Source organism: Malaclemys terrapin, chromosome 24 (genome assembly GCF_027887155.1).
Source record: "Malaclemys terrapin pileata isolate rMalTer1 chromosome 24, rMalTer1.hap1, whole genome shotgun sequence".
NCBI classification, from domain to species: Eukaryota; Metazoa; Chordata; order Testudines; family Emydidae; genus Malaclemys; species Malaclemys terrapin.
This window is the reverse complement of record NC_071528.1, coordinates 13,606,766-13,631,040: the sequence shown is the minus strand read 5'-3', so window position 1 is coordinate 13,631,040 and position 24,275 is coordinate 13,606,766. Positions and strand designations below refer to the sequence as shown.

The 24,275-nt window shown below is 49.4% G+C and overlaps 1 protein-coding gene across 1 annotated transcript in view; it reads right to left on the bottom strand.

The window, feature by feature from the left end:
- LOC128828907 (calcium/calmodulin-dependent protein kinase type IV-like) overlaps positions 1 to 23,739 on the bottom strand; it is a 42,032-nt gene extending 18,293 nt beyond the window's left edge. Inside the window, exons 1-3 of the mRNA XM_054013939.1 lie at positions 22,616 to 23,739; positions 6,246 to 6,324; positions 3,548 to 3,610 (exon numbers count right to left, since the gene is read on the bottom strand). Coding sequence (XP_053869914.1) covers positions 3,548 to 3,610; positions 6,246 to 6,324; positions 22,616 to 22,713 — 240 coding nt within the window. The 5' untranslated portion in view covers positions 22,714 to 23,739. The remainder of the gene's footprint in view (positions 1 to 3,547; positions 3,611 to 6,245; positions 6,325 to 22,615) is intronic.
- Between the last annotated feature and the right edge of the window lie 536 nt (positions 23,740 to 24,275).

Below are 24,275 nucleotides of genomic sequence, written 5' to 3'. Positions count from 1 at the left end.
AGGAAGTGTCACACAAATGTGTGTGTGTGTTGGGGGTGGAGGTGGGGGGAGGATAGACAAAGGTAGGGTGACTAGATGTCCCTATTTTAAAGGGACAGTTCCAATATTTGGGGCATTTTCTTCTATAGGTGCCTATTAACCCCCCACCCCCTGTCCCTATTTTTCACACATGCTGTCTGGTCACCCTAGACAAAGGACAAAATCCACCCCTGGAGTGAGTGGAGTTACACTGGGGGTGGATTTTCCCACAGCTGCCTGGTTTCCAGCGATTCCCTGTCCTGTTGGCTTTGCTTTTGCCAGGAGGATCTTTAACGATTACAAGCGGGCAAGACTTCCATTCTCAATCTCATCCCCACGAGGAGGGCGGGGGATTGTTGAAAGCTCCTTCCCCCAGGGAAGTGGCCAAAAGCAGCCTTTCTGGGAAATGGGGGTTACCCTGCAACAATGAAAATAAAATTCAGATTGCCTGGCGTTCTGCAGACCTGTGAAAAAACCATCCGTTTACAAATGGGCGCTTTTCTTCCAGGAATTACATTACAGCACAGCATGCACAGGGGGCAGGAAGGTAGAAAGCAGCCATCTGGTCTCCTGGTAATTCCATGCCAGCTGGGGAAGTAAACAGCCAGGAATAAACCTCTGGAGATAGAAAGGCCGGGAAAGGGGTCCAATCCTGCCCAGCGCATAGCCCCTGCAGCTCAATGGGAAGCGCTGGTGCTTAACCCCGGTAGAATTAACAGCTTGAATGTCTGGGATGAGTAGACAGAGCAGCGTGTCGCGTCAGTTACATGGAACCTGACAAGAAGGTCCCATTTAGGCCGACTCCTTCTGTAATTATATCTGTTCCTGCGCGTTACAAATTGTTCCAGTTTAACTGTCATTCTCCTCTGAGCGCTGCATTATATCAATGCCGCTCTGCTCATGCCGGCGAGCGGCTGAGAGCTCAGCTGTTGGCAAGAGATGGCCTGGGGTTCTCGACTTTATCTTCCTTTGCAGGATTCGTTACAAACAGGCACTTTTCTTTGGCATTCAATTGAGCTCCTCGATAGAAATCGCTTACCGAATGGAAACCCTTAGAGGGGGGAGTCTAGTGGCCTGAATGTCAGAGCTGGAACACCTGAAAGACCCCTGGAAACACAGACAGTGGCAACTCCAGCAGGGCTAATTCACATCCTGTCCAGTGGGTAAAGTGAGTTCCATGCACGGTGCTGCTGGTGGGTGTTTTGAATGGGACCTTTAAAATAAAAATAAACCACGAGGAACAGGGTGGCCTGCCCTACAGTGGGACTGGGATCCTGTGAGTCCTGCAGACCTGGATGGAATGGGATAAAAATTCAACAAACAATGTGGGAGGGGGTGGGAATGGGTATTGTGGGGCGGGATTAAGAAAACAGTCCCGTGCAGGACTCTTGCCTGCCCCTGTAAGGGCCAGAGGCCTGGGGCCAGCTGTCCTGGTCAGTGGTCACTAATCAGATACAGCTGAGCAGGGGATAGATCAAGATCGGCAGGAAGCGGAGTGGGACCACCGAAAGGGACTGTCTCTCGCAGGAGTCCTTGGAGAAGGGAGGCAGCAGGTTGAAAGCTCTGGGGATTATGGCTGGGCAGACAGCCCCCGCTGGAAGTTTTGTTTTCCTTTGGAGAGTTTGGTGGCTGGGCCTGGAGGAAAAGGCTAAGGGCTGATTTGAGCATGGCTGACCGTTTCCCAGGCCGGCGAGGAAGGCTGCCAAGCTGCAGCGCACGTCTGCTTTGTGCAGAGGGGAATGATGGCACAGAGAAGTCTGGGGAACACATCTCACAGGGAGAGACTTAGGAGCTCGCCTTATTAAGGCCTGGTCTACACTAGGAAATTCGACCAGTATAACTGCATCGCTCAGAGACGTGAAATATCCAAACCCCTGAACGACACAGTTATACCGACCTGACCCCTGGTGTAGACAGCGCTAGACCTCCTGTTGACCTCGCTACTGCCTCTCGGGGAGGTGGATTACCTGTGCCAACAGGAGAAGCCCTCCCGCCGGAGTAGCGTTTTAGGTGTAGACACGTCGCTGTAGAGCTGTAGTTAATTCATCTCCCCAAGAGCTATGATATAGTGCCGTCTACACTGGGGGTTAGGTCGGTGGATTTTCACACCCCGAATGACGTAGTTATACCAAAGTAATTCTGTACTGTACTCTAGACCTGCCCGTAGTTTATCAAAAGTCGAGAGGAGGCTTGATCTCTGTCTGCCAGTTCCCCTGTGCAGAGATAGGACCCGAGGGCAGAGGGCTCGAACCTGGCAGGCAAAGGAAGAACAAGGCCCAGGGGGTGAGAGTGGCCGGGAGAAAAATGTCAACTGGAAACAAGGTGCAAATTTTTAAGCATGAAGGTGATTCGCCGTCGGAGCAGCTTCCCCCATCATCTGCCGCCTTGAAAGGCGCTCATGGGAGTTAGGCACTTAGTTGAATTGCTGCTGACTTTCGGAAGAGGGCTAGACATCCAGCTCCCATAGGTGCTTCTGAAAATCCCATCCTCTATCAAGACTGGCTGGGACTCAACAGATGCTCTCGCTCAGCTGTAAGTTAATGGGCGGGTGGCAGGAGTCACTGGGTGAAACACAACGGCTCGGGTTATGCAGGAGGTCAGGGTAGATCAGGGGTAGGCAACCTATGGCACACGTGCCGAAGGCGGCACACGAGCTGATTTTCAGTGGCACTCACACTGCCCGGGTCCTAGCCACCGGTCCGGGGGGCTCTGCATTTTAATTTAATTTTAAATGAAGCTTCTTAAACATTTTAAAAACCTTGTTTACTACATACAACAATAGTTTAGTTCTATATTATAGACTTATAGAAAGAGACCTTCTAAAAACATTAAAATGTATGACTGGCACGCGAAACCTTATATTAGAATGAATAAATGAAGACTCAGCACACGCACACCACTTCAGAAAGGTTGCTGACCCCTGGGGTAGATACAGGCCATAAGGGACCGCTACAAGAGATAGGGGTTTGCTCCAGCATCTTTGGCCAAAGATTCCCTGTTTTGCTGCCCACTGTGCGCCTGGCATTGCCCTTTGCCCCAGAGGTGGCTGCATTTCAGTAGTGCCGCATGGAGAGAGCTTAGGGGAAACAATTGGGGATCCCATCTGTTATCTTAGGGTTTGAGACCCGTGCCCATCACCTGGGTGAAATGTGCTAGAGAAATCTACAGCATAACAACCAACAAATGAAAACTGCATTCCATTGGGAAGATACTTTCCTCCCCCCTCTATAACAAGGTGTGTTTGTGTGTTTCTGTTTCTCTCTGGGCAACAACTGGACCCCGGCGCCCCTGACGAGGGGCCATGGGGTTCTGGGAATCCCAGCATGGGTTAGGGTGCAATACCAGGAGGTTCAGGAGGTAGAGGGCTACGCACATCCACTGCTTCCACCCTTCCTTCTGCCGCTGGCTTGTGCTGGCCTCCCTCAAAATGTTATGGCTATTTAATTCAGGACAGATTCATAGCGGACTCCCGTCTGGGGAGCACACGAGTGGATTTAAGTCACAAAGCAGCCCCACGGTTCGTACTCACAATGTGGGGGTGCGAAAGCCTCAGTAAGACGCCGATTTCCGTCCGTACAATCTTTTTGTCAATCTAAAAATCAATAAAATAAAATAAGAACCATGATGCAAATCATTACATTTTCGAACTCTTCTGGACGTCGGGTTTGAGCAACACATAAATGCAGAGGCCTCTGCTGCTGTTTAAAACCAGGTTGGAATTAATTCTGAACCGGATCGTATTAACCACATGTAAATTCTCCCACTTCCACTCAAGCACGTCTTCTAAATACGTATGTGAGGGGAACCCCCAAGAGCAGAACAGAGATCTGCACAGCTGTGTGGGAGACAGAGTAGAGAGCTGAAGAGAGCAGGGTTTCCACCCCCCTTCAGTTGGCTGGTCATGACCCTTTGTACAGAGAGAGGAACTGTAATCGAGAGCCAAGGTTTGAGCCTCAGCTGCAGACGATAAACATGTCAGGCAGCAAAGGGGGTTTGGCAAAGGTTGCTTTCAGCCATCTGTTTGGTTCCCCAAATGCTGGGGGTGGTGAGGGCTGGGCTAGTCCCTTAACATCCAAGTCTGCTCTGAGTTATTCCTGGCAGCTCACAAGGGGTCATTCCAGCAACCAGGAATTCCCCAGCCACGGTCATAAGAACAGCTGTACTGGGTCAGACCAAAGGTCCATCTAGCCCAGTATTCTGTCTTCTGACAGTGGCCAGTGCCAGGTGCCCCAGAGGGAATGAACAGAACAGGGAATCATCAAGTGATCCGTCCCCTGTCACCCATTCCAAGCTTCTGGCAAACAGAAGCTAGGGACACCATCCCTGCCCATCCTGGCTAATAGCCATTGATGGATCTATCCTCCATGAATTTATCTAGTTCTTTTTTGAATCCTGTTCTAGTTTTGGCCTTCACAACATCCTCTGGCAAGGAGTTCCACAGGTTGATGGTGCGTTATGTGAAAAAATACTTCCTTTTGTTTGTTTTAAACCTGCTGCCTGTTAATTTCATTTGGTGACCCCTAGTTCTTGTGTTATGAGAGGGACTAAATAACACTTCCGTATTTACTTTTTCCACACCAGTCATGATTTTATAGACCTCTATCATATCCCTCTTTAGTCGTCTCTTTTCGAAGCTGAAAAGTCCCAGTTTTATTAATCTCTCCTCATATGGAAACCGTTCCATACCCCTAATCATTTTTGTTGCCCTTTTCTGAACTTTTTCCAAGTCCAAATGCATCTTTTTTGAGATGGGGCGACCACATCTGCACGCAGGTGTGGGCATACCATAGATTTATATAGAAGCAATATGATATTTTCTGTCTTATTATCTATCCCTTTCTTAACGATTCCCGACATTCTGTTTGCTTTTTTGACTGCCGCTGCACATTGAGTGGATGTTTTCAGAGAACTATCCACAATGACTCCAAGATCTCTTTCTTGAGTGGTAACAGCTAATTTAGATCCCATCATTTTACATGTATAGTTGGGATTATGTTTTCCAATGTGCATTACTTTGCATTTATCAACATTGAATTTCATCTGCCATTTTGTTGCCCAGTCACCCAGTTTTGAGAGATCCTTTTGAAGCTCTTCGCAGTCTACCTGGGACTTAACTATGTTGAGTAGTTTTGTATCATCTGCAAATTTTGCCACCTCACTGTTTACCCCTTTTTCCAGATCATTTATGAATATGTTGAATAGGACTGGGCCCAGTACAGACCCCTGGGGGGACACCACTATTTACCCCTCTCCATTCTGAAAACTGACCATTTATTCCTACTCTTTGTTTCCTGTCTTTTAACCAGTTACCAATCCATGAGAGGATCTTCCCTCTTATCCCATGACAGCTTACTTTGCTTAAGAGCCTTTGGCGAGGGACCTTGTCAAAGGCTTTCTGAAAATCTAAATACACTATATCCACGGGATCCCCCTTGTCCACATGCTTTTTGACCCCCTCAAAGAATTCTAGTAGATTGGTGAGGCATGATTTCCCTTTACAAAAACCATGTTGACTATTCCCCAACAAATTGTGTTCATCTATGTGTCTGACAATTTTGTTCTTTACTATAGTTTCAACCAGTTTGCCCAGTACTGAAGTCAGGTTTATCGGCCTGTAATTGCCGGGGTCTCCTCTGGAGCCCTTTCTAAAAATTGGCATCACATTAGCTATTAGATGTCTGAACCACGTGCTCCTCTGCACCTGTCAGCTTTCCCCCAGCCCTTAGTTTAAAAACTGCTCTACGACCTTTTTAATTTTAAGCGTCAGCAATCTGGTTCCATTTTGGTTTAGGTGGAGCCCATCCTTCCTGTATACGGTCCATTTTCCCCCAGGGCCAGAAAATTCCCCAGCCATGCATGCCTTCGCTCCCTCTATCTCCAGGGGATTCTCCCATTTCCCCCAGCCACATGGCTGCTTATTTCTTCCTCTTCCTGGCATTAATTAGTAACAGCCAAAAGTACCAAGAGAAGAAACATCTGCTTGTATCAATGCAGATGCTTTGCAGTCCAGACGGAATTTGTAACCGTGCAGTGCTAAATCCAGACCTCAGTAGGGGCCTCTTCACTTATGGGGGAATTTAGGGTTGACCTCAACCTGCTAACTCATGTTGAGACTACAAACTGCCTTGTCTACACGAGGATTTTTCCCTCCTGTTACTTACCACGTGTTGCTAATGCCTGCTCAGAACCTTTCGGAAATCACTGAGGACGGCGTCCCAGGTACTTACCGTCTTCTTCAGGATTTTGGCCGCGTACTGCGTGTGGGTTCCTTTCTCTTCACAGCTGTACACCACGGAAGTGGCACCCCTACAGAAAGAAGGAGAGGTCAACCGTGTTACCAGTCCTCCGGACAGAAAAGCCACGCCTGTTCAAAGACAACCTGCAAAGGGGGCACTGGTGCACTTTTCAACAATTCTTTGCGATGGATAAAGAAGGCAGAAAGGAGACTGGAAGATGGTTTGCTGCTTGCTTTTGAAGTTTGAGATTCAGGTCTTGGCTAGCCTGGAAGATGGTCCTTGTCCAAGGGCGAAGGTGCTCACGCCGGCTTTCCAGCTCAGAGGCTGCTCGGCCTCGTTGCATCACATACACCCAGCCTCTGCTTCTAACACGCCTCCTTTTGGGGGCCACTTGTAACTGTGCTGAGGTTGCCTTTTCCAGATCCCGGAGCTGGACAGTGGGACAGGCAAAGCGGAGACTGGACAATCCCACCCTGGGGGTGATACTCCCGCTGGGGCAGGACTTTACTCAGCACTGTGGGGATGCCCACGCAGTGCAGACCTGAGCTCTGTGGCTCAGAGTCATTCACCTCCCTATGGAGTCGCAGTGCCTTGGTTTAAGGCACGTCTAGTCACCTTGGGCACATGTGGGAGGCAGTGATGTCTAGCGGATAGAGCACTGGAGTGGGGCACAGGAGATCTGGGTTCTGTTCCTGGCTCTGCTTCTGGGTGACCTTGGGCATGTCACTTCCCTCTATGTGCCTCAACTTCCCCATCTCTTAAATGGGGGTATGATACTGAGCTCCTTTGTCAAGCGCTCGGAGATGTATGGATGAGAAGCGCTATGTAGAGCGAGGTCTAGTGGCTGTACGCTCACTACTGCAACGACACCACCTGGGCCTCTCTCACCATGCTACCACCGTGGACCTTCCACAGCTGCAGCCCTGGGGGTGATGGGCACCGTCATGCAGCCCGTGGGAGCTGCTACTCATTCTGCTGCTGTCATGCCACCCGAGGGGGATGCAGAGACTGTGACCTTTGATTGCACCAGGATCAGCGCGCTCAGCCGTGCGAGGGGCTTATATTTCCCCCCTGAATCGCTTCCGGCTTTCCTCAGTAAAACCATTTTAATTAAAAACGGAATATTGAGGCGGTCTAAATCCTTAAGCAGCTTTTAAGACCGAAAGAAGCATCCCCTCCCCCCACGTCCCAGTAAGTGAACCAGCCGCAAGCGGAGGGCGAAGAAGAGATTACAGCCTTGTGGGGGAGCGCAAGGGGAGACTCTCGAGAGTATATGACATGTGTGCTCCCTGAACAAGCCTCCAGGGCCACAAACTCCCCCTTGGCACCAGGATGCTAATGCCACCATGGTGCTTTCAATGCACATGATGCCCTGCATGCAAGATCCCCCAGCCCAGCCCATAGGTGGGTGTGATCATCCCCATTTTACAGATGGGCAAATTGAGGCACAGAGCATTCTTATTAGCAACCTCAAGTCACACAGCCATCCAGGCCCATGGCTGGGACTAAACACAGGTCTCCTGACTCCCCGGCTAGTACTTGGAGCCCAGGATGGTCTGGGGTTATTTGGGTACGCCCCCACTTTGAGCTGGAGGAGACATACCTGCACTAGGAGCTACCATGCTAAAAATATAGTGGGTGGTGCGAGTGTTGGGAGGGGCTAGCTGCCCTGAGTACAATCCCGAGCCACCATTCACACCTCCAGCTGGAAGTGTGGACGTACCCTAGGACTGAGCAGTTGCTGCCTTTAATGATGCGTGTGTTCTTTGCATTAAAGCAGCGAGAGCTTGCATTTAACAGTCACACGGCAATCTGGCCTGCTGGCAGCCGCGGCCTGCCACACTCCACTTGCCACAGGCTGCTTCCCACGACACCGCGCATCCCTACGCAACAAGACACCGGCTCTGGGCAGCGCCTGGGCCAGGAGCCCCGAAGACCGACACGAGGAAGGCTACGCACGCCGCAGAGTTTGATCAACCACTTTCCCCAGCCTTGGAGGAACTTTTCAATTCAGCTCCTGTCCTCTTGCAGACACGACCGGTCACCCCCGAGGAGCAAACCCAAACTCCCCATCTCCCCCTCACAAACAAACCCAATCAGGTGGGATTGGACCCTGGGCATTAGGCCATTTGCAAATCCACTTAGTCTCGGTTGCAGAGGCAACTGTCTCCGGAGCACAACCGACCTGTTCTGTTCCATCACGTTTTCGCAAAGGCGGTGAATGGGCTCCGCTGAATTGTGACTTCGAACTATCCAGCCCCTAAGGTGAGGAGGGTAGTAACCAGCACTTAATTTGTGCCAGGGTTGAACCCCGGCACCTCTAGGCTTGGCCGTTCATAGCCCCGGCACCTGCGGGCTTGCTGCATCTGGTCCGAAAGTAAAAATATCGCTTGAGGCCCGGCGCCTCTTTCATTACAAAGCAAGCAGTGGTAGTAACCCAATGCTGTGTGTGTCAAAAGAAAGAGAGAGGCTGCATTCCAGCCAGGGGCGGCTCTATGTATTTTGCCGCTCCAAGCACGGCAGTCAGGCGGCTTTCGGTCTGTACCCGCTGCCGAATAGCCGCCGAAGCCGCGGGACCAGCGGACCTCCCGCAGGCATGCCGCCGAAGACAGCCTGACTGCTGCCCTCAAGGCGACCGACAGGCCGCCCCCCGCGGCTTACCACCCCAGGCACGCGCTTGGTGCGCTGGTGCCTGGAGCCGCCCCTGATTCCAGCGCCCGGCCTATTTGGAAAGGTTGTGGTTTATATAATGGGGTTTGCCTGGGGACTCGTTTGTCAAAGGGCAATTGTCTCTCAACGTCCTATCACCCTCCAAATTGTAACAGGCTCGGTCCGTCACCCTCCAACCTCACGCCTGGCCCATACCTCTTCCACCAAGGGCATAGCTACAGTGGGGCGGGACCCACGAGGTTATGGGGGCCCAATCAGAGTGGGCACCGGGTGAGAGCAGGGCCTGTTGGCCCCCAGTGGCAGGGGGTGGCTGGGAAGGGGGGCCCTTCCATCCAGGATGATCCTGGGCACGAGCAGCCAGCAAGGATGCATGGAGAAGGTGTGGGGGAAATAGCAGCATCAGGGGATGCGTGCGGGGTGGGGGGCAGAGATGGAAGATGTGGCCCCTCAGAGGTGGAGTGCAAGGCAGAAAGCCTTGGCCACTTTGCTTGGGGCAGGAGGTTGGAGCAGAACTGGGTGGAGCTGGGGGGCTGGATAAGAGCTGAGGAGGGCAAGGAAAGGGGGTTGGAGCACAGCTCAGGGGCTGGAGCAGAGCTGCAGGGTCTGGGAGCAGAGCGGGGACCATGGGAGGAAGCTTGTGGGGGGCGCTTGTGGGGGTCTGACATGGAGCTGGGAAGTAGATCAGAGAAGTGGGGGCAGGAGGGGAGCTCAAAGGTCCTGGTGGGGTGATTGGATCGGGGCTGGGAGAGCTGAGGGCTGGAGTGGGATGAGGGAGAGCTGGGAGGATGGGATCAGAGCTGGAGGGGACCAAGGGGAGCCAGGGGACAAGCTGCAGGTCTGCAGAGGGCCTGCAAGGAAGCTGGGGGGAAGCTAGGCAGGGGCTAAGGTGTGGGAGATCTGGATTGTGGCTATGGGGGAACCAGCTGAGGGTCCAGAGATGTACAGCAGGCTGGACTGGGGCTGTGGGGAAGCTCAAAGGGGGTGGATTTCGTAATGAGGAAGCAAGGGGGTCCCTAAATCATATTTGCACCAGGGCCCTCTGGGGCCTTGGTAGCCACTGTCTTCTACTGACACTGTAAGCTCTGAGGCAGGGCCACTGGGCCACTGACTTCAGCTGGAGTGCGGGGGGAAACCAGAGCCCGCGATGTCTCCCTTACTTGTGGAGGACCTCGCGCTACAAGCCCTAAGCCCTGATTACCCACCATTCAGATAAGGCAGAGTAACATTTTCAAGAGTACCTGGTTTCGGAGCCTAAATCCCGTTTCAGAAGTGGCTGGGGCATCGGCGTCTAAGTGCTTCTCTACACTGGAAAGTGTGCATTTAAACTGCAATATCTCTTCCTGAATACCTCCGTGTGTAGACACACTTATTCCTGCTTAGCTTAATCCACTTCCAACTAGGTCCTGATCCGCATCTTTAGGCACCTAAATACCTTTAAACATTTGGCCCTTAGGCACTTTTGAAAATGGGACTTAGGATCCTAAGTCTCTTAGATGCTTCTGGAAATGTGGCCTCCTTGCCTACATTCTAAACTGCACCAGTTTCCCTAAAAGTGTTATTTCAAACTAGGATAAAATCCTGTATGGACACCCTCAATGTCATTTACACTCGGCTTATGTCCATTGTGCTGAACTCCGTTTCGAATGAATCAAAATGGAAACAGGCCGGGTTTAAATCACATTAAGCGTCCACACAAGGTTTTGTCTTGGATTAATTAAATCAGTTGAAAATCATACCTTCCAGTTAAATCCATGCAACGTTGTGATTAGACCAGGCCCAAAGCACCTCTGAGGGGTTGTCTCCACACAGAAGTTGCATAGTTTTAACTAGTTGATATAATTAAAGCGCACTCCTTGTCTGGACTCAGTTATGCCGGTGTAAAGGCGTTATAGCCGTCGTTTCATAGCGGCCTCGAATTTAAGGCCAGAAGGGATCAATAGATCTAGTCTGAGCTCCTGCAGAGCACAGGCCATCCAATGTCATGTTGAGCCCAACGATTGCAGTTAAACCAAGGCATTTTAGTCCCCAGGAAACCACCCCGTTACACACCCCAGGCAGGGAACAGGAGGGACAGAGGTGCACCAATGCCCCTGCAATGGCAGGGAATTGATTAGGTGAGACATGGCCAGATGATCCCAGCAGGCAATCTACCCCCCATGCAGAGGAAGGCAAAAAATAGACCCAAAGTCCCAAACTATGGTCCCAAGGTCCCATAATCTATACTGGTATAGGACACCTTTATATCCGTATAACCCATCCGCAGAGGGTAAAAGTATACTGATAACAAAAAATAACCTCCCTCCCTGTCCTAGTTCTACTGGTACAAAAATCAGTGTATTAAACTGCAGTGAGAGCGAACATCCAGGGGCTGGCATCAGTTTGCAAACCAGGGCAGGCTATAAGCTCTCCAGGCCCAGTGCACTACAGAAATAATAACTAAATCGTCAAGAGGATTATCTGGGAGGACTAGCCCATGGCCCTTCCCACCCGTCCCCTCTTTTGTGCCTTCACCGCTTACACAGCAGCCAGAAGTGGGTCTTGTCATTCCGAGACAAGGAGTCAGGTGGCTTCTGCGCCATGAAAGGCACGCCCGTAGGGTGACCAGATGTCCCGATTTTATAGGGACAGTCCTGATATTTGGGGCTTTTTCTTATATAGGCGCCTATTACCCCCCACTCCGTCCCGATTTTTCACACTTGCTGTCTGGTCACCCTACACGCCCGCCATCCGTTAACCAGGAAGAGCTGCCAGGCAAGGAGCTTTGCAGACAAGTCCTCTTCCCGCTAGTCTCGCCTGGGGCCCCTCCAAGGGGGCTCCCTGGGGTGGTTGTGCTTTGCTGGGATGTCACCCTAATCGCCGGGACAGGCAGTGGATGTGAGCATGCAGAGCAGGTTCAGGAACGCACGTGCCAGAGCGACGAGGGCTGGGGGAAGAGCATGGACTGAGCTGTGCCTCTGGGACTGATGCTGGTTATTTTTCCAAGGTGGGTGAAGGCAGTGGCCGCCGCGTAACAAGCTCGGCTGCATCTTTAAGCCGCCTCCGTCTCCCGCTCCTGGGCTCTGGTCAGGGCTTCCTGGAAGAGCCGCAAACACTGTCACCCATAGTGTTTGCACACGTGTATTCAGGCTCACAGCAGCCTTATGAGGTAGATAAGTGCTGCTCTTCCCACTGTACAGGGAAAACAGAGGTGACTTGTCCAAGGACACCTAGTATTGCCAGTAGCAGAGCTGCGAATAGAACCCAGGAGTCCTGATTCCCCCTCCCCTCCAAGGCCAGGAACAGCATCCAGGGGTCTTGACTCCCAGTCACCTGCTCTAACCACTAGTACCCCAAAATGCTTTTCCAGTTTTCTGAGGATCAGCAAAATGGTCCAGGAAAGGTACCAGTGTATAAAATTAAGCCACTTCAAGTTACTAAAGAGGAATCATTACGTTTAAAATCCCGCGCAGTGTCAGTCAGTTGCCAGTAATTTTTAGATCTAGTTCACAACATCTCCTAACCCCTGGACAGTGAAAACAGCCTATTGCTTGTGTCGCCATGGCACAACCTTGCAATTTCAGCTTTGATGCAGGATTCCTCTTAGCAGATTAATTCCCGCTCCGAGTAATCGAACACATTTTATTACTCTTTGACTTTCTTGTTTTGGGGGGGAATCAAGTGTCAGTTCTGATTCTTTGCCCCCTGTATTTATTCTTCCCATTGCACAAATGGTTGCACAGCGACTCAGTGGCAGAGCTAGGAACAGAACTTGGCATCCTGAACCTATCGCCACCCGTGCAAAGTTTGAATCCAACACCAGACTTTGATGTGTCTCATCCCTCTACCGTTCAAGGTGAACGTTCTGCATGGCTACTTTAGAGCCCAAATCCTGCATTTAGTATAATCATTTACAAATAATCAGCTCAGAGTTTAAGAGATGCTCAGTTTTGCGTGTCAGTCTACACGCAAGAGCCTCTTACCCTTTGTGTTTTCCAATAACATTATCAGTGGCAGCGGCAGGATTTAGACAAATTAGCTACACCCCAGTCAGTCTGTATCACTGGCCCAGTCTCTGAGCTTCCAGAAAAGAGTCATCTTCTACTTCTACTTAAAGCTCTGAATAAATATCTGTAATCAACCTTGACTGTGAATGGAGATATAATTGTGTTTGTTTTACAGATGATTGGAAAGTGTGAAACGATGGAATTTGTTGAAAAAAGACTGGATTTGCTTCTAATGCGAGTATACACTTTATCCAATATCATCGTTTGTGGAGGAGGAGCCAAAGACTATGGGCCGAATTTTGGCCTGGCTATTGTGAGATGCTCCCGGGTCCAGGGCATTCCAGGGCCATCCTACCAGTGCAGAGGGCTGGCTGGTGTGCTGCGGGCTCTATGCACACCCTGCTCCCAGCCCTTAGCTGAGGGACTGGATTGGGGGTTGTGATTGGACCAGTGTACTGCCCTGCAGCTGTCCTATTTCCCAGGGGCCAAGGGAAACAAAGTCTAACTTACTCCCAGGGCCTCCATAACCCCAGAATACAGCGAGCACAAAGATGGCTGAAAGTCATCCCTGCCCCAAGAGCAGGTCCAAAAGAACTGCAAATCAGGCCTCAAGCATGCAGGCATGGCCACACCTCCAGGCTGGCTGGCCCCCTCCCCTTTGTTAGGGCCTCCCAGTCTAACATGCAAGCAAAGACTCTAGTCACCCTCGTTCCTGCACAGATGTAATTGAAGAGGTTCCCTGCTGCACCTTTTCTCACCTGGGGGCGCCGACACTACTAAGACACAGCAGGATTTTGCATGTTGTACTCAGCGCTGATCGAGAATCCAGCTGCACTTTCTCATCTTACATCACTGAGATGTAGACATTTTAATTTTATACTTATATGACACTGAAAGCAGGATAAAAATCCACATTTTCCCCACCAATAATCAAACAAACATATGAGATTTAAGGCCCTGATCCTGCAAGTCATATCAGGTAGACCCAGGACCCATGTAGATCAGATATCAGACTCAGGGCCTCTTTTCTTCCTCATGGCAATATCCTTCAGCAATTAATTTTTACCCGGAATAAACTATTACCTCACTCGCTGGTTGGCCATTTTTTGTTCAATCCAGTCTGTCTTTGGAACTGATTTGTGCAATATTCCAAAGCCCTCCTCCCCCACGCCTGATAAATATCACTTGTCTATGCTCATTTGTCGGATAATGGCCTTGAAACCCCACTTTATGGATTTCCCCCCACCCCCCCTTTAAGCTGAGTGCTGTGATTCACTGTTTGATTAGAAGACACTATCGGCTACAAATCCGTCTGCAGAAGGCGTTCTGCTCGGTCAGTTTCAATGCACCAGAGGCAGCGTGGCACTAAGTGACAAATGCATGTGGAGAAGGGTCTTCTATCACCCCAGATTACATACAGTACTTGGCGTTTCAAGTTGTGAAAGAAAAAAATAAAGAGAGAGAGAGGAAGGACTGACAATACAGACAGAGGGTTTTTTTGGGAAGGAACAAAATTAATTTGATTGAAATCTGGACATTTCAATTGCACCCACATTCGAATCCCCTCATCCCCCGTTGCAATTTCTCTCTAGTGGCTGTACAGGTATGTGCAGGTTAGGAGATGACAAAGCCGGCTCAGGGCCCTTGATTTGCAGTGGCGGAGTGGGCCGCCGAAAGCTTCCATTGCTAGGTAAATAAAACGTCCTTGAGTTTGATTGTAAGTTCTTTGGGGGCAGGGGCTGACTTTTTGTTTGGTGTCTGTGCAGCCCGCAGTGCAATGACGTCCTTGGCCGTGCCGGGAGCTCCTCGGCGCTATCGCAACACAAAGAAATACATAATGGTAAATAAAAACAAAGGCCGGAGCAGGCTATAAATATCCACTCTTACAAAGGCCGGTGTTACAAATGCTTTACTGAAATCAAAGGACACTATCGGAAGGCGCTGAGATCCTGCAGTGCTGAGTGCAGTATAAGGACTTACACAGAACACAACAGATCTTAGTTGTGCTGTTGTTTCAAAGTGGTGATACTCAGACTTCAGTGATTCAGGAGCCAAATCAGAGATCAACGTTACCCAAAAGAGCCTCAGGAGTGTGAATTCCGTGTTTCATTGTCTATCGTACTATATATTCATGTTTAAACAGTATGGCAGGGGAAATATTTCGTTTATACACTATTATATATATTCTCAATTCTCACAGCAAAATGACGAAGTATTATTATTTTATCACCTACAATTGGTTAATAACATCGTACAAGCATCCTGATTGGTTAATACCTTAGCTTGGTTAGTAATTAAATCACCCAGCATTTTAATAGCATGTGTTGCAAAGAGCTGCAGGAGGCACATTAAGAGGCAACTTGCAGCTCCCGCGTCGTCTGTGTATCCCTGTTTTAAAGGAACAGAACTATTCCCCCCCACTAAACTCAGCAGACCTGAGACTGCTGCACACTCCAGCGAGCAGCTGTAGTAAGAACGACCCAGGTACGACCGGGAGTATTGTACATCCACTTTGCGTTGGGGTGAACAACTGTGAGAGGGGCAGCCTGATGGAGGACTGGGCCCTGGACCTGGCTTGTTGGGCCAAATACTGAGACGGTGCTGAGCCCGTATGACAATTCCCAAGGACATCACTGACAGCTGTGGTCTGGGCTCTTTTCCCCTTGTCTCTCATCCCTGACGTGTTGGTGCCAAACCTCTCCATCCGCACCCCACCCCCCTCGCGCCCTCCCCGCTGAAGGCAGAACACGTGTTTGGGAGGAATTAACTCCTTGACTGCCACTTCTGCTACAGGGCCTCTACAACCCACCTCCCTATGCTTGAGTCCTCTCGTAATCCGTAAAACTCCCTGAGAATACCCCTTGCCAGTGCACAATTGATGTCAAGACTCTGCATCAGTCCTGCTCCCAGCTCCTGGTATGGGGGCTGTGTTGGAGTATGTATGGAGTGCAAAGCCCTACAGCTGTTGTCTGCTTCCCACAGGGGGCCCGGGGAAACAACATAAGTTACAGCAGCCCTGAGACTGCTCTAAATTACACCAGGGGCTGGACGTTGCAAGAATACAGGGAACACAAAAGTATCTTAAAGCCCCCATAATCTCCCAACTCTACCCTCCAAGTGCAGGAATGGAGTAACTGAGAATCGGCCCCCTGTCTTTGACAAGAAGGGTAACTGACTCATGGAATGGACTCTCCATCGGCTGTTATTATGATCCTTGAAGAGCCCTTGGAACTTAATGCAGATGGATTTTCAAGTTCAAGTATTAGCTTCACATCATTTGCCAGAGAGTAAAACAACCTCCCAAAGTCTATAGAAATGAAATTTAAATTCAGTTCCCTTGGAGCTCATTCATCCTGATTGCTGGGCTATTTTTCTCAGACAAAGCATTAATAAAATCCACATGTCTGTGGTATTAATATCTGGCGACACAAAGCCAAGAGCTAACAGACACTCCACTTGTTCTTTGCCTCTGGTTTTTACTGGCAACCTGGGTTTTTTCCTCCACCCTTCCAGGGTTTTTCATTAATAGAACAGTAGAGCTGGGCAAAAGTTTTCGACCAAAACTTTTTTGGGGCCAAAATGCAGATTTGGGTCGACCGAAATACATCATGAATTCGTGTCGAATTTGCTGAATTGTTTTGGTCAGGAAACAAACAAAATTCTGAAGAAATCAAAATGTTTTGTTTTGATATTTTCCAAAGGGAACGGGTTGATTTGTCAATGAAATTGCCTTCAGTTTTACTTTTAGAAAATGCTATGTCAGGATTTAGGCCCAGCAAACTGCTGAACGTTGCCACCTGCTAAATCAAGAGCGGCTGGAGACAACGGGCAAACCCTCATTCACGTGGGGGCGAAACTGACCACCCCATGCACACGGCCAGTGCAAAACCCATGCAATAGCGATACCCTATTTTGAAGGCTTAAGTGGGGTTTGAAGGCTGCATGTCTTATCACACCCAACCCCAGTCCAGTCGTGAACTTCCCATTGATTTCAATAGTGCAGGATTGTGCCTTAAATCAATGGGTTTAGTCACGTGAGTAAAGGCTACTTGTGTGTGTGAAAGATTGCTGGCTCAGGCTCCGGACATTGAAGAGCTACGAGTGCAAAAAAAAAGGAAAGAAATAGCCGAGCTTTTGCTCCAGTGACACGAAGGTACTTTGTCGGCAGCTGTGCAGAGCGTTGTTCTCTAAGGGCCTGATCCAAAGCCACTGGTGTCAGTAGGTGTCGATGCCAAAGGGTGTTGGATCAGGCCTTAAAATACAGGGCCGGCTCTGGCTTTTTTGCCACCCCAGGCAAAAAAGCCTCCCGCCGCCCCCCATCCCCTGCGGGGAGCGTGTGTGGGGGCGGGAGAGGGCGCCGAGCCCGGCCGCGGCCCCACTCTCCCTGGCCAGCCGGAGCGCTGGGGGGAGGGCAGCGAGCCCGGCCGCAGCCCCGCTCTCCCCAACCGGCCGGAGCGCCGGGGGAGGGTGGCCCCGCTCTTCCCGGCAGGCCAGAGCGCCGGGGGGAGGGCGGCGAGCCCGGCTGCGGCCCTGCTCTCCCCGGGTGAGTGCCGCCCCCCTCCAGGTGCCGCCCCAAGCACATGCTTGGAGGGCTGGTGCCTGAAGCCGGCCCTGTTAAAATAGCCTGGTGCCTTTGTGGATGGGCAGGGATATGAAGTGAAAACCGACAGAGCTATTTCATTTCCAGTTCTCTACAACTGCCATTCTAAGGTATATCTATGGTCCCCATAACCATAACATCAGAGCACCTCACAACCTGCCAATGCATTTACCCTCACAAACCCTGGGAGGCAGGGCCTTGCTAATATCCCCATTTTACATATGGGAAATTGAGGCCTGGAGCGGTTAAGTGATTTGCCCAAGGTCACACATGCAGTCAGTGGCAGAGCAGGGAATTAAATTCAGGTCTCCTAAAGCTGAAGTTAGGTGCCCTAATCAGTGCACCATCCTACCTCAGTTGTTCCTGCCCCTTTCTACTCCTTGCGCATTTCTTGAGTCTCTTGAGCTCTGGTAGCAGATAGCTGAGTAAAGCAAACAGATTTAAAAGCTCTTCTGTGCTTGTGGCCATGATAGGGTTTAACAGGTCACAAGGAAGGAAAAAGAATCAGCTTTTAAAAAGAGTCTCTAATTAAGGATTTACACACACAGGCTCAGTTACGCTTGTTGCACAGATCAGGATACAAATATAAGCGCTTTAAAACATTCCTAAACTGTGTATTTACTGGAACAGCTCTCAGGACCAATCGCTAATATTAATGCACGTTTTAAACCTGCCCAATCTCACCTCCACTTCCAAGAAAGAATTTCCTTTGTGCATTTGCAGATTTTTCATTTTTATATTAGGTTGTTTAATAATGACCGGTTAGCATTGAACGGGAAACTCACGAGGCCAGCGAGCTAGCTGGTTAAAAATACAAAGGTTCCTTCTCTAGAAAGCCCTTGTAGGCAACAGTTTGAAACAATGTTGGTCCTCAAAACCAAAAATACCCACATCTGTGGTTTGTTGCCCTCCCTCCCTTTTTCATTTTGATCACTAGCAGTAACTACCCAAGGGCAGGGCATTCCCAGGGATTACAGCCATGAGGTTCTCAATTGGTCATTGATCTGCACAAGGCTTGGAGAGTGCTCATTGTTTTAATCAAACAACAAAGAAGAATTAATTCCCAAGAGAAGCCACTGGGATGACAGCAAAATCTGACTTCCACTGTCCGCTGACAGAAAATTGTCTTCCATAGAGCTGGTCACATTTTCCCTTGGAAGTTTTTTCACAAGGAAATCTAGATTTAAAAAAAAAAAAAAACATTTTGGGGATTTTTTGGTGGGAAAAAAAATTTCTGGCAAAAAAATATTTTTTCAACATTTTAAAATGGCAAATGTTGAGAAACTGACTTTTTTTTTGGGGGGGGGGGTATTTTTGAAATTTTTTGTTCAAAAATCGTGGGTTTTTCTGACTGTTTTCCAACTGGCAAAGGTTGGACATGTTTGTGGAACCAAGTCCGGTTTTCCAGCCAGCATTAATCCGAAGGCTCCTAAATTTGGTCCTGAATTTACCGTGTAGCCTCCAGTTATAGTAGACCCAGCCCAAAGTCTCTCATTGTTTCTTCCCATGACCCAAATCCCACAATCCTCTGCAACCACAAAGGACCATGGAATATAAGCCCGAATGTCTACACTGCAATTTTATAGCCCCCACAACCCAAGCCCCTTTAAGTCAGCTGATCCGGGCCAGCTGCAGGCGTTTTACTGCAGTGTAGACACCCCCTGAGAGTCTCATTTCAGTACACAACCCTAACCATGGCAGAGTTGTCTAAGAGTCTCAGCGAGGATGACCCGAGCCCTCCCCTGGATTGTAATGGTCTCATCTTGAGAGACCCAGAGCGCTTGCTAATGCTACTGAAGGCAATTGCCAGTGCTCGGCACTTCTTTGGATCTGACCTGGATCAGCCTTGGCCCAAGAGACTGAAGCTCTAGTCTGCTCACTTCCCCCATCTGAAGAAAGTCCTGTCCCCCAGGTAGATGTACAGGGCTCTGTAAGCACGGAGGGCCTGGTGCTCAGTGGTGCTGGGGATTCACAACCTCCTTTGACAGCCGCATGCCAGTGCTTTAGAAAATCAGGCCCTGAGGATTGTTCTTAACCAATGGGAGCTGCAACAGCTAGACACAGCAGGGTACAGGGTTGCCAACCCCAAATATGCACAAATTGCAAGCCCAGCCCTCCAGCCTCATGCGTTTTTGGCTTACCAATGATGAGAATAAAAAAAACCTCTTTTGGAAAATGATGATGTTGTTTAGTGCATTGATTCTATTTATTTATTTACTTCCGTTGTGGTAGTGTCCAGGAGCCCCATTCATGGACCAGAACCTCCCTGCGCTAGGTGCTGTGCAAACACTAACCAAAAAGATGGCCCCAAGATCTTACGTTTGTCTGCTGGGTTCTGAGCCTTTAAGTTTCATGTTTGCAAGCTTTTCTCTGCAGCCATGAGGGCTAGACGCTTGTTTTGTTTAAATGGAAGCTGAGAGTCTCACCTAATCACCTGACTCCAGGAGCAGGCGCTTTTGGAAAAGCACCAAATACTGCAAGACTCGTGACAAAATCACGAGAGTCGGCGACACGTATTTAAGGGCAGGTTTTTAGTTTTACCTTCGCACTTCCTGCCTATGCTTCCATCAGACTTTTATGTTACATGGATATTTGCAATGCAAATTACTTACGGCAACTTCTAGAGCTGGTCTAGAAGGCCGAGACCACAGGAGGGCTTCAACATTCCAGCTCCAAACTCGCCTGAACTTTAGGGGGTACTTCCAATCTGAACCAAGCCCCAGAGCTGGGTTTTGCAAATTGCCCATTTCTTTGTAAGGGCCCAAACCAAGAGCAGGCTACTGGTCAGCAGGAGTCTTTCTGCTGACTTCAGTGGGCTTTGGATCAGAGAAACTCTGTGTCTACTAACTTACACAACCGCACCGGTCTCTCCCATCACTTTGTCCTCTCACCCTCTGCCCCACCCCCTTCGTTCCATCTGTCTATTGAATCTCCTAGAACCTGATCGAAAGCCCACTGAAGTAAAGGGGAGCCATTCCATTGACATCAATGAACCCTTTGCATATTGTGAGCTCTCTGGGGCAGAGACTGTCTATGTTATTGGTTTGTACAGCGCCTAGCACCACAGGGCCTGGATCCCTGACTGAGCGGCCCCCTTATGCGCTACTGCAATGCAAATAAGAAATAATAAGAATAAGTGACCCTCGCTGGAGAAAACGATTGCTCAAAAAGACACATTCTAGGGTTTGAAGCACAACGTTTGGCTTACTTTAAAATCTCATTTTTCTCCGACATAGAGACGAGTCTGGAAATTTCACCCCGGTTTAGCGCAAGTCCCGACATAAACAAAGCAGGGCACAGGCGCAGCCCGTTATGAGAGCACCGGCCCTGCCCGTTATGAGAGCACCGCTCCTTGTTAGGACCTATCAGAAAGAAGTTGCAGGTCTGGCCACCGAATGAGCTCTCCACAGCCGCTGTCATTAGCTTTATAGTCCAGACTGACAAGAGAGCTGGTGAGCACCAGTTGTGATGGTGGACAAAAGCCCGGTAAGACTTGGACTGAGACCCACCACACTCATTGCACATCAGCCCCGCAAGGCCCGGGCAGGGAGTAACCACTTTTACAGAACTTCCTTTGCAAAATGGGGCAGATTCAAATCCGAGGCTCTGGTCCTTGTTATCAATTCCTGAACTATCTGGTGCTTAAGGACATAGAACATCCACACTGGGTCAGGCCAAAGGCCCATCTAACCCAGTATCCTGACTTCTGACAGTGGCCGGTGCCAGATGCTTCAACGGGAACAAACAGAACAGGGCAATTTCAAATGATCCATCCCTTGTCATCCAGCCCCAGCATCTGGCAGTCAGAAGCTTAGGGACATCAAGAGCATGGGGTTGCATCCCTGACTATCTTGGCTAATAGCCATTGATGGACCTGTCCTCCAGGAACTTATCTAGTTCTTTTTTGAACCCAGTTATAGTTTTGGCCATCACAACATCCCCTGGCAAGGAGTTCCACAGGTTGACTGTGCCTTGTGTGAAGAAATACTTCTTTGTGTTTGTTTTAAACCTGTTGCCTGTTAATTTCATTGGACGACACCTGATTCTTGTGGTCTGTGAAGGGGTAAATAACACTTCCCTGTTCACTTTCTCCACCCCAGTCATGATTTTGTAGACCTCTCTCATAGCCCCCTTAGCCATCTCTTTTCCATGCTGAACACTCCCAGTCTTTTTAAACTCTCCTCATACAGAAGCTGTTTTATGCCCTTAATTATTTTTGTTGCCCTTCTCTGTATCTTTTCCAATTCCAATATATCTCCTTTGAGATAGGGTGACCAGAACTGCACGCAGTATTCAAGGTGTGGGCATACCATGGATTTATATAGCGGCATTATGGTATTTATTGTTTTATTATCTATCCCTTTCCTAATGGTTCCTAACATTCTGTTCGCTTTTTCGAATGCCGCTGCGGATGTTTTCAGAGAACTCTCCACAATGACTCCAAGATCTCTTTCTGGAGTGGTAACAGCTAATTTAGACCCCATCATTTTGTAGGTATAGTTGGGATTATGTTTTCCAATGTGCGTTACATTGCATCTATCAACAATGAATTTCATCCTCCATTTTGTTGCCCCGTCACCCAGTTTTGTGAGATCCCTTTGTAACTCTTCACAGTCAGCTCTGGACTTAACTAACTTGAGTAATTTTGTATCGTCTGCAAACTTTGCCACTTCCTTGTTTACCCCTTTTTTACAGGGAGGAGGCACCCCTCCGCCTGGGGACTCATGGCAGAGCTCATTTCTTGACATGCCTAAGAAGGTGGGAGAGTAGGGAATTATCTGAACATCAATCAAGAGCCATTGAAGACACTCTACTCTTTACAGGGTCAGGCTCCAGAGAAGGAAAGGCCCAGTCCTATAAACCCTGAACTGATCTCCCTCATCACCTACCAGATATTATCCTGGTCCTGGGCTTGGTTTGCACGATCTAATGAAAACAATTCGCCCCTCTCTCCCATCCATTGGGAGACCCTCTCCACATTTCACTCCAGGCTCTTGACCTACCCGTCCCGTGCACTTGACCCCCAACTGCAAGAGGCACCGTTAGGAGCAAGAGACGCAAAGCTCACCCACGCCACGAATCAAAATCCGATAACCTCAAACTGTTACCTTCCTAGTTCCTGGCCCATCGTGTAGAAGTCCTCCAGGGCAGAGTTGCGGTGGGACCCGTCAATCCAGTACTCCGCTCCGGGGTTGGAGGTAGGCATGATGGGGGGCCGCAGAAAGGAATTTCCTGCTAGACGTGGGGCAGAGATTGGAATCTTGCTGTGACTTCCCACCCTCCGCACCTAGTTCTCGGGTTTCTCTGGTGGAATAAAATTATATCCACAAATCTCTGTCCTTACGGACCTGCACACTGGGTTTAGTCAGATCGATTCCTCCCTCTTGTGTTTTTCATGATGTCTCTGCACGCCCCCTTATTTTTCATGTCTTTTCAATGCCAAAACCTGATTTTCATAGACTCTGCCAGCAATGCTAACTGAAGCAGGGATCTCCCTCCATGCACATAAGAAGAGACAGCAAATATTCCTGCACATTGAGGATGGTCACTTTAGGAGATTTGCGTCTTGGTATTTTTCTCAGGAGACGGCAGAAATCAAGACATCAGGGGTGTCTTCTAATTCTGGAACATACCTTCCTTCTGCCGGTGGCTTGCATCATCCTGAATCCTTTTAGCTAGTTGCTCTTTGCAACTTATTAATATTCATTTTGATTTCATTACCGAACATAACCGCAGAGAAGGAATCGCTGCGTATTGAAGCATCGCTCCCATGAATCCTTTGTGCGCATTTGTCCCCGATTCAATGTTTGCTCTTTAAAGTCCCAAACATTTTGGGTTAGTTGGCAAGAAAAACACCCCCGCCTCTGATTGCACCTTCACTTGTGTTCGACTACGGTTCTGCTTCTTTGACCCGATGCTCAAGGCCCGTGCTGCAAATTGTCCCAAACTGGCTGGGCCATCCCAGAGCAACTCCCAGATTTGCAATCTTGGAAGATTTCCGATATGTGCTGATCCGCTGAAATTTGCAGCTTGTGGTCCCAGCCCTCTTGGCTATGGAAAATCCCAGGATTTCACGTTTCAGATGCCTCCCTCGTCCGCAAAGAGAAGGCTAGGGAGAGGCAGGCAGTTTGGCATCTGTGCAAGCAATTCAGCACTGCATTCAAAAATCAGCGCATGGGTTTCTCTCTCGCTGTGTCATTCTTGGGGGGCTCGAGGAAGGCATAACACCACGCCCGGCAGCTGCAGCGTACCAGTGACCTTTATGAGAAACACCAACGATTTCTAGCCCCTCCTTTCTAGCTGGCTCTCTTGTGCCACCAAACGGCTCTTTGCTCTCACTGCAATCTCCTTCACAGCACAAAAAACCCTACCTGACAGCTGGTTCCTTAAATAACCCCGGTCATTTCACCCAATGCATTCATATTACTAGTATATATCATAGGAACAAATAGAGGCCTCCTCACATCCAAGATCAGAGCCCCATGGTACTAGATACAGACACAAAATAAAACGGTGCCTGCCCCGATGAGTTTACAGACGCTGCGGGAAAGGAAGGATTCTTATGCCACATTTACAGATAATACCTAGCTCTGATACAGCACGTTTCATCAATCTTTTGTTCTTTATGCAACCAAATAATACGTAGAAACCACACCGGCCCAGTGGGGGTCCCAATAACCATGTTCACTAGCTACACACCCGTGGTCTATCTGCATACACATACTGCTGCTCCGCCCGGTTTGTAAAGCATAGAACATAGTGAGCACC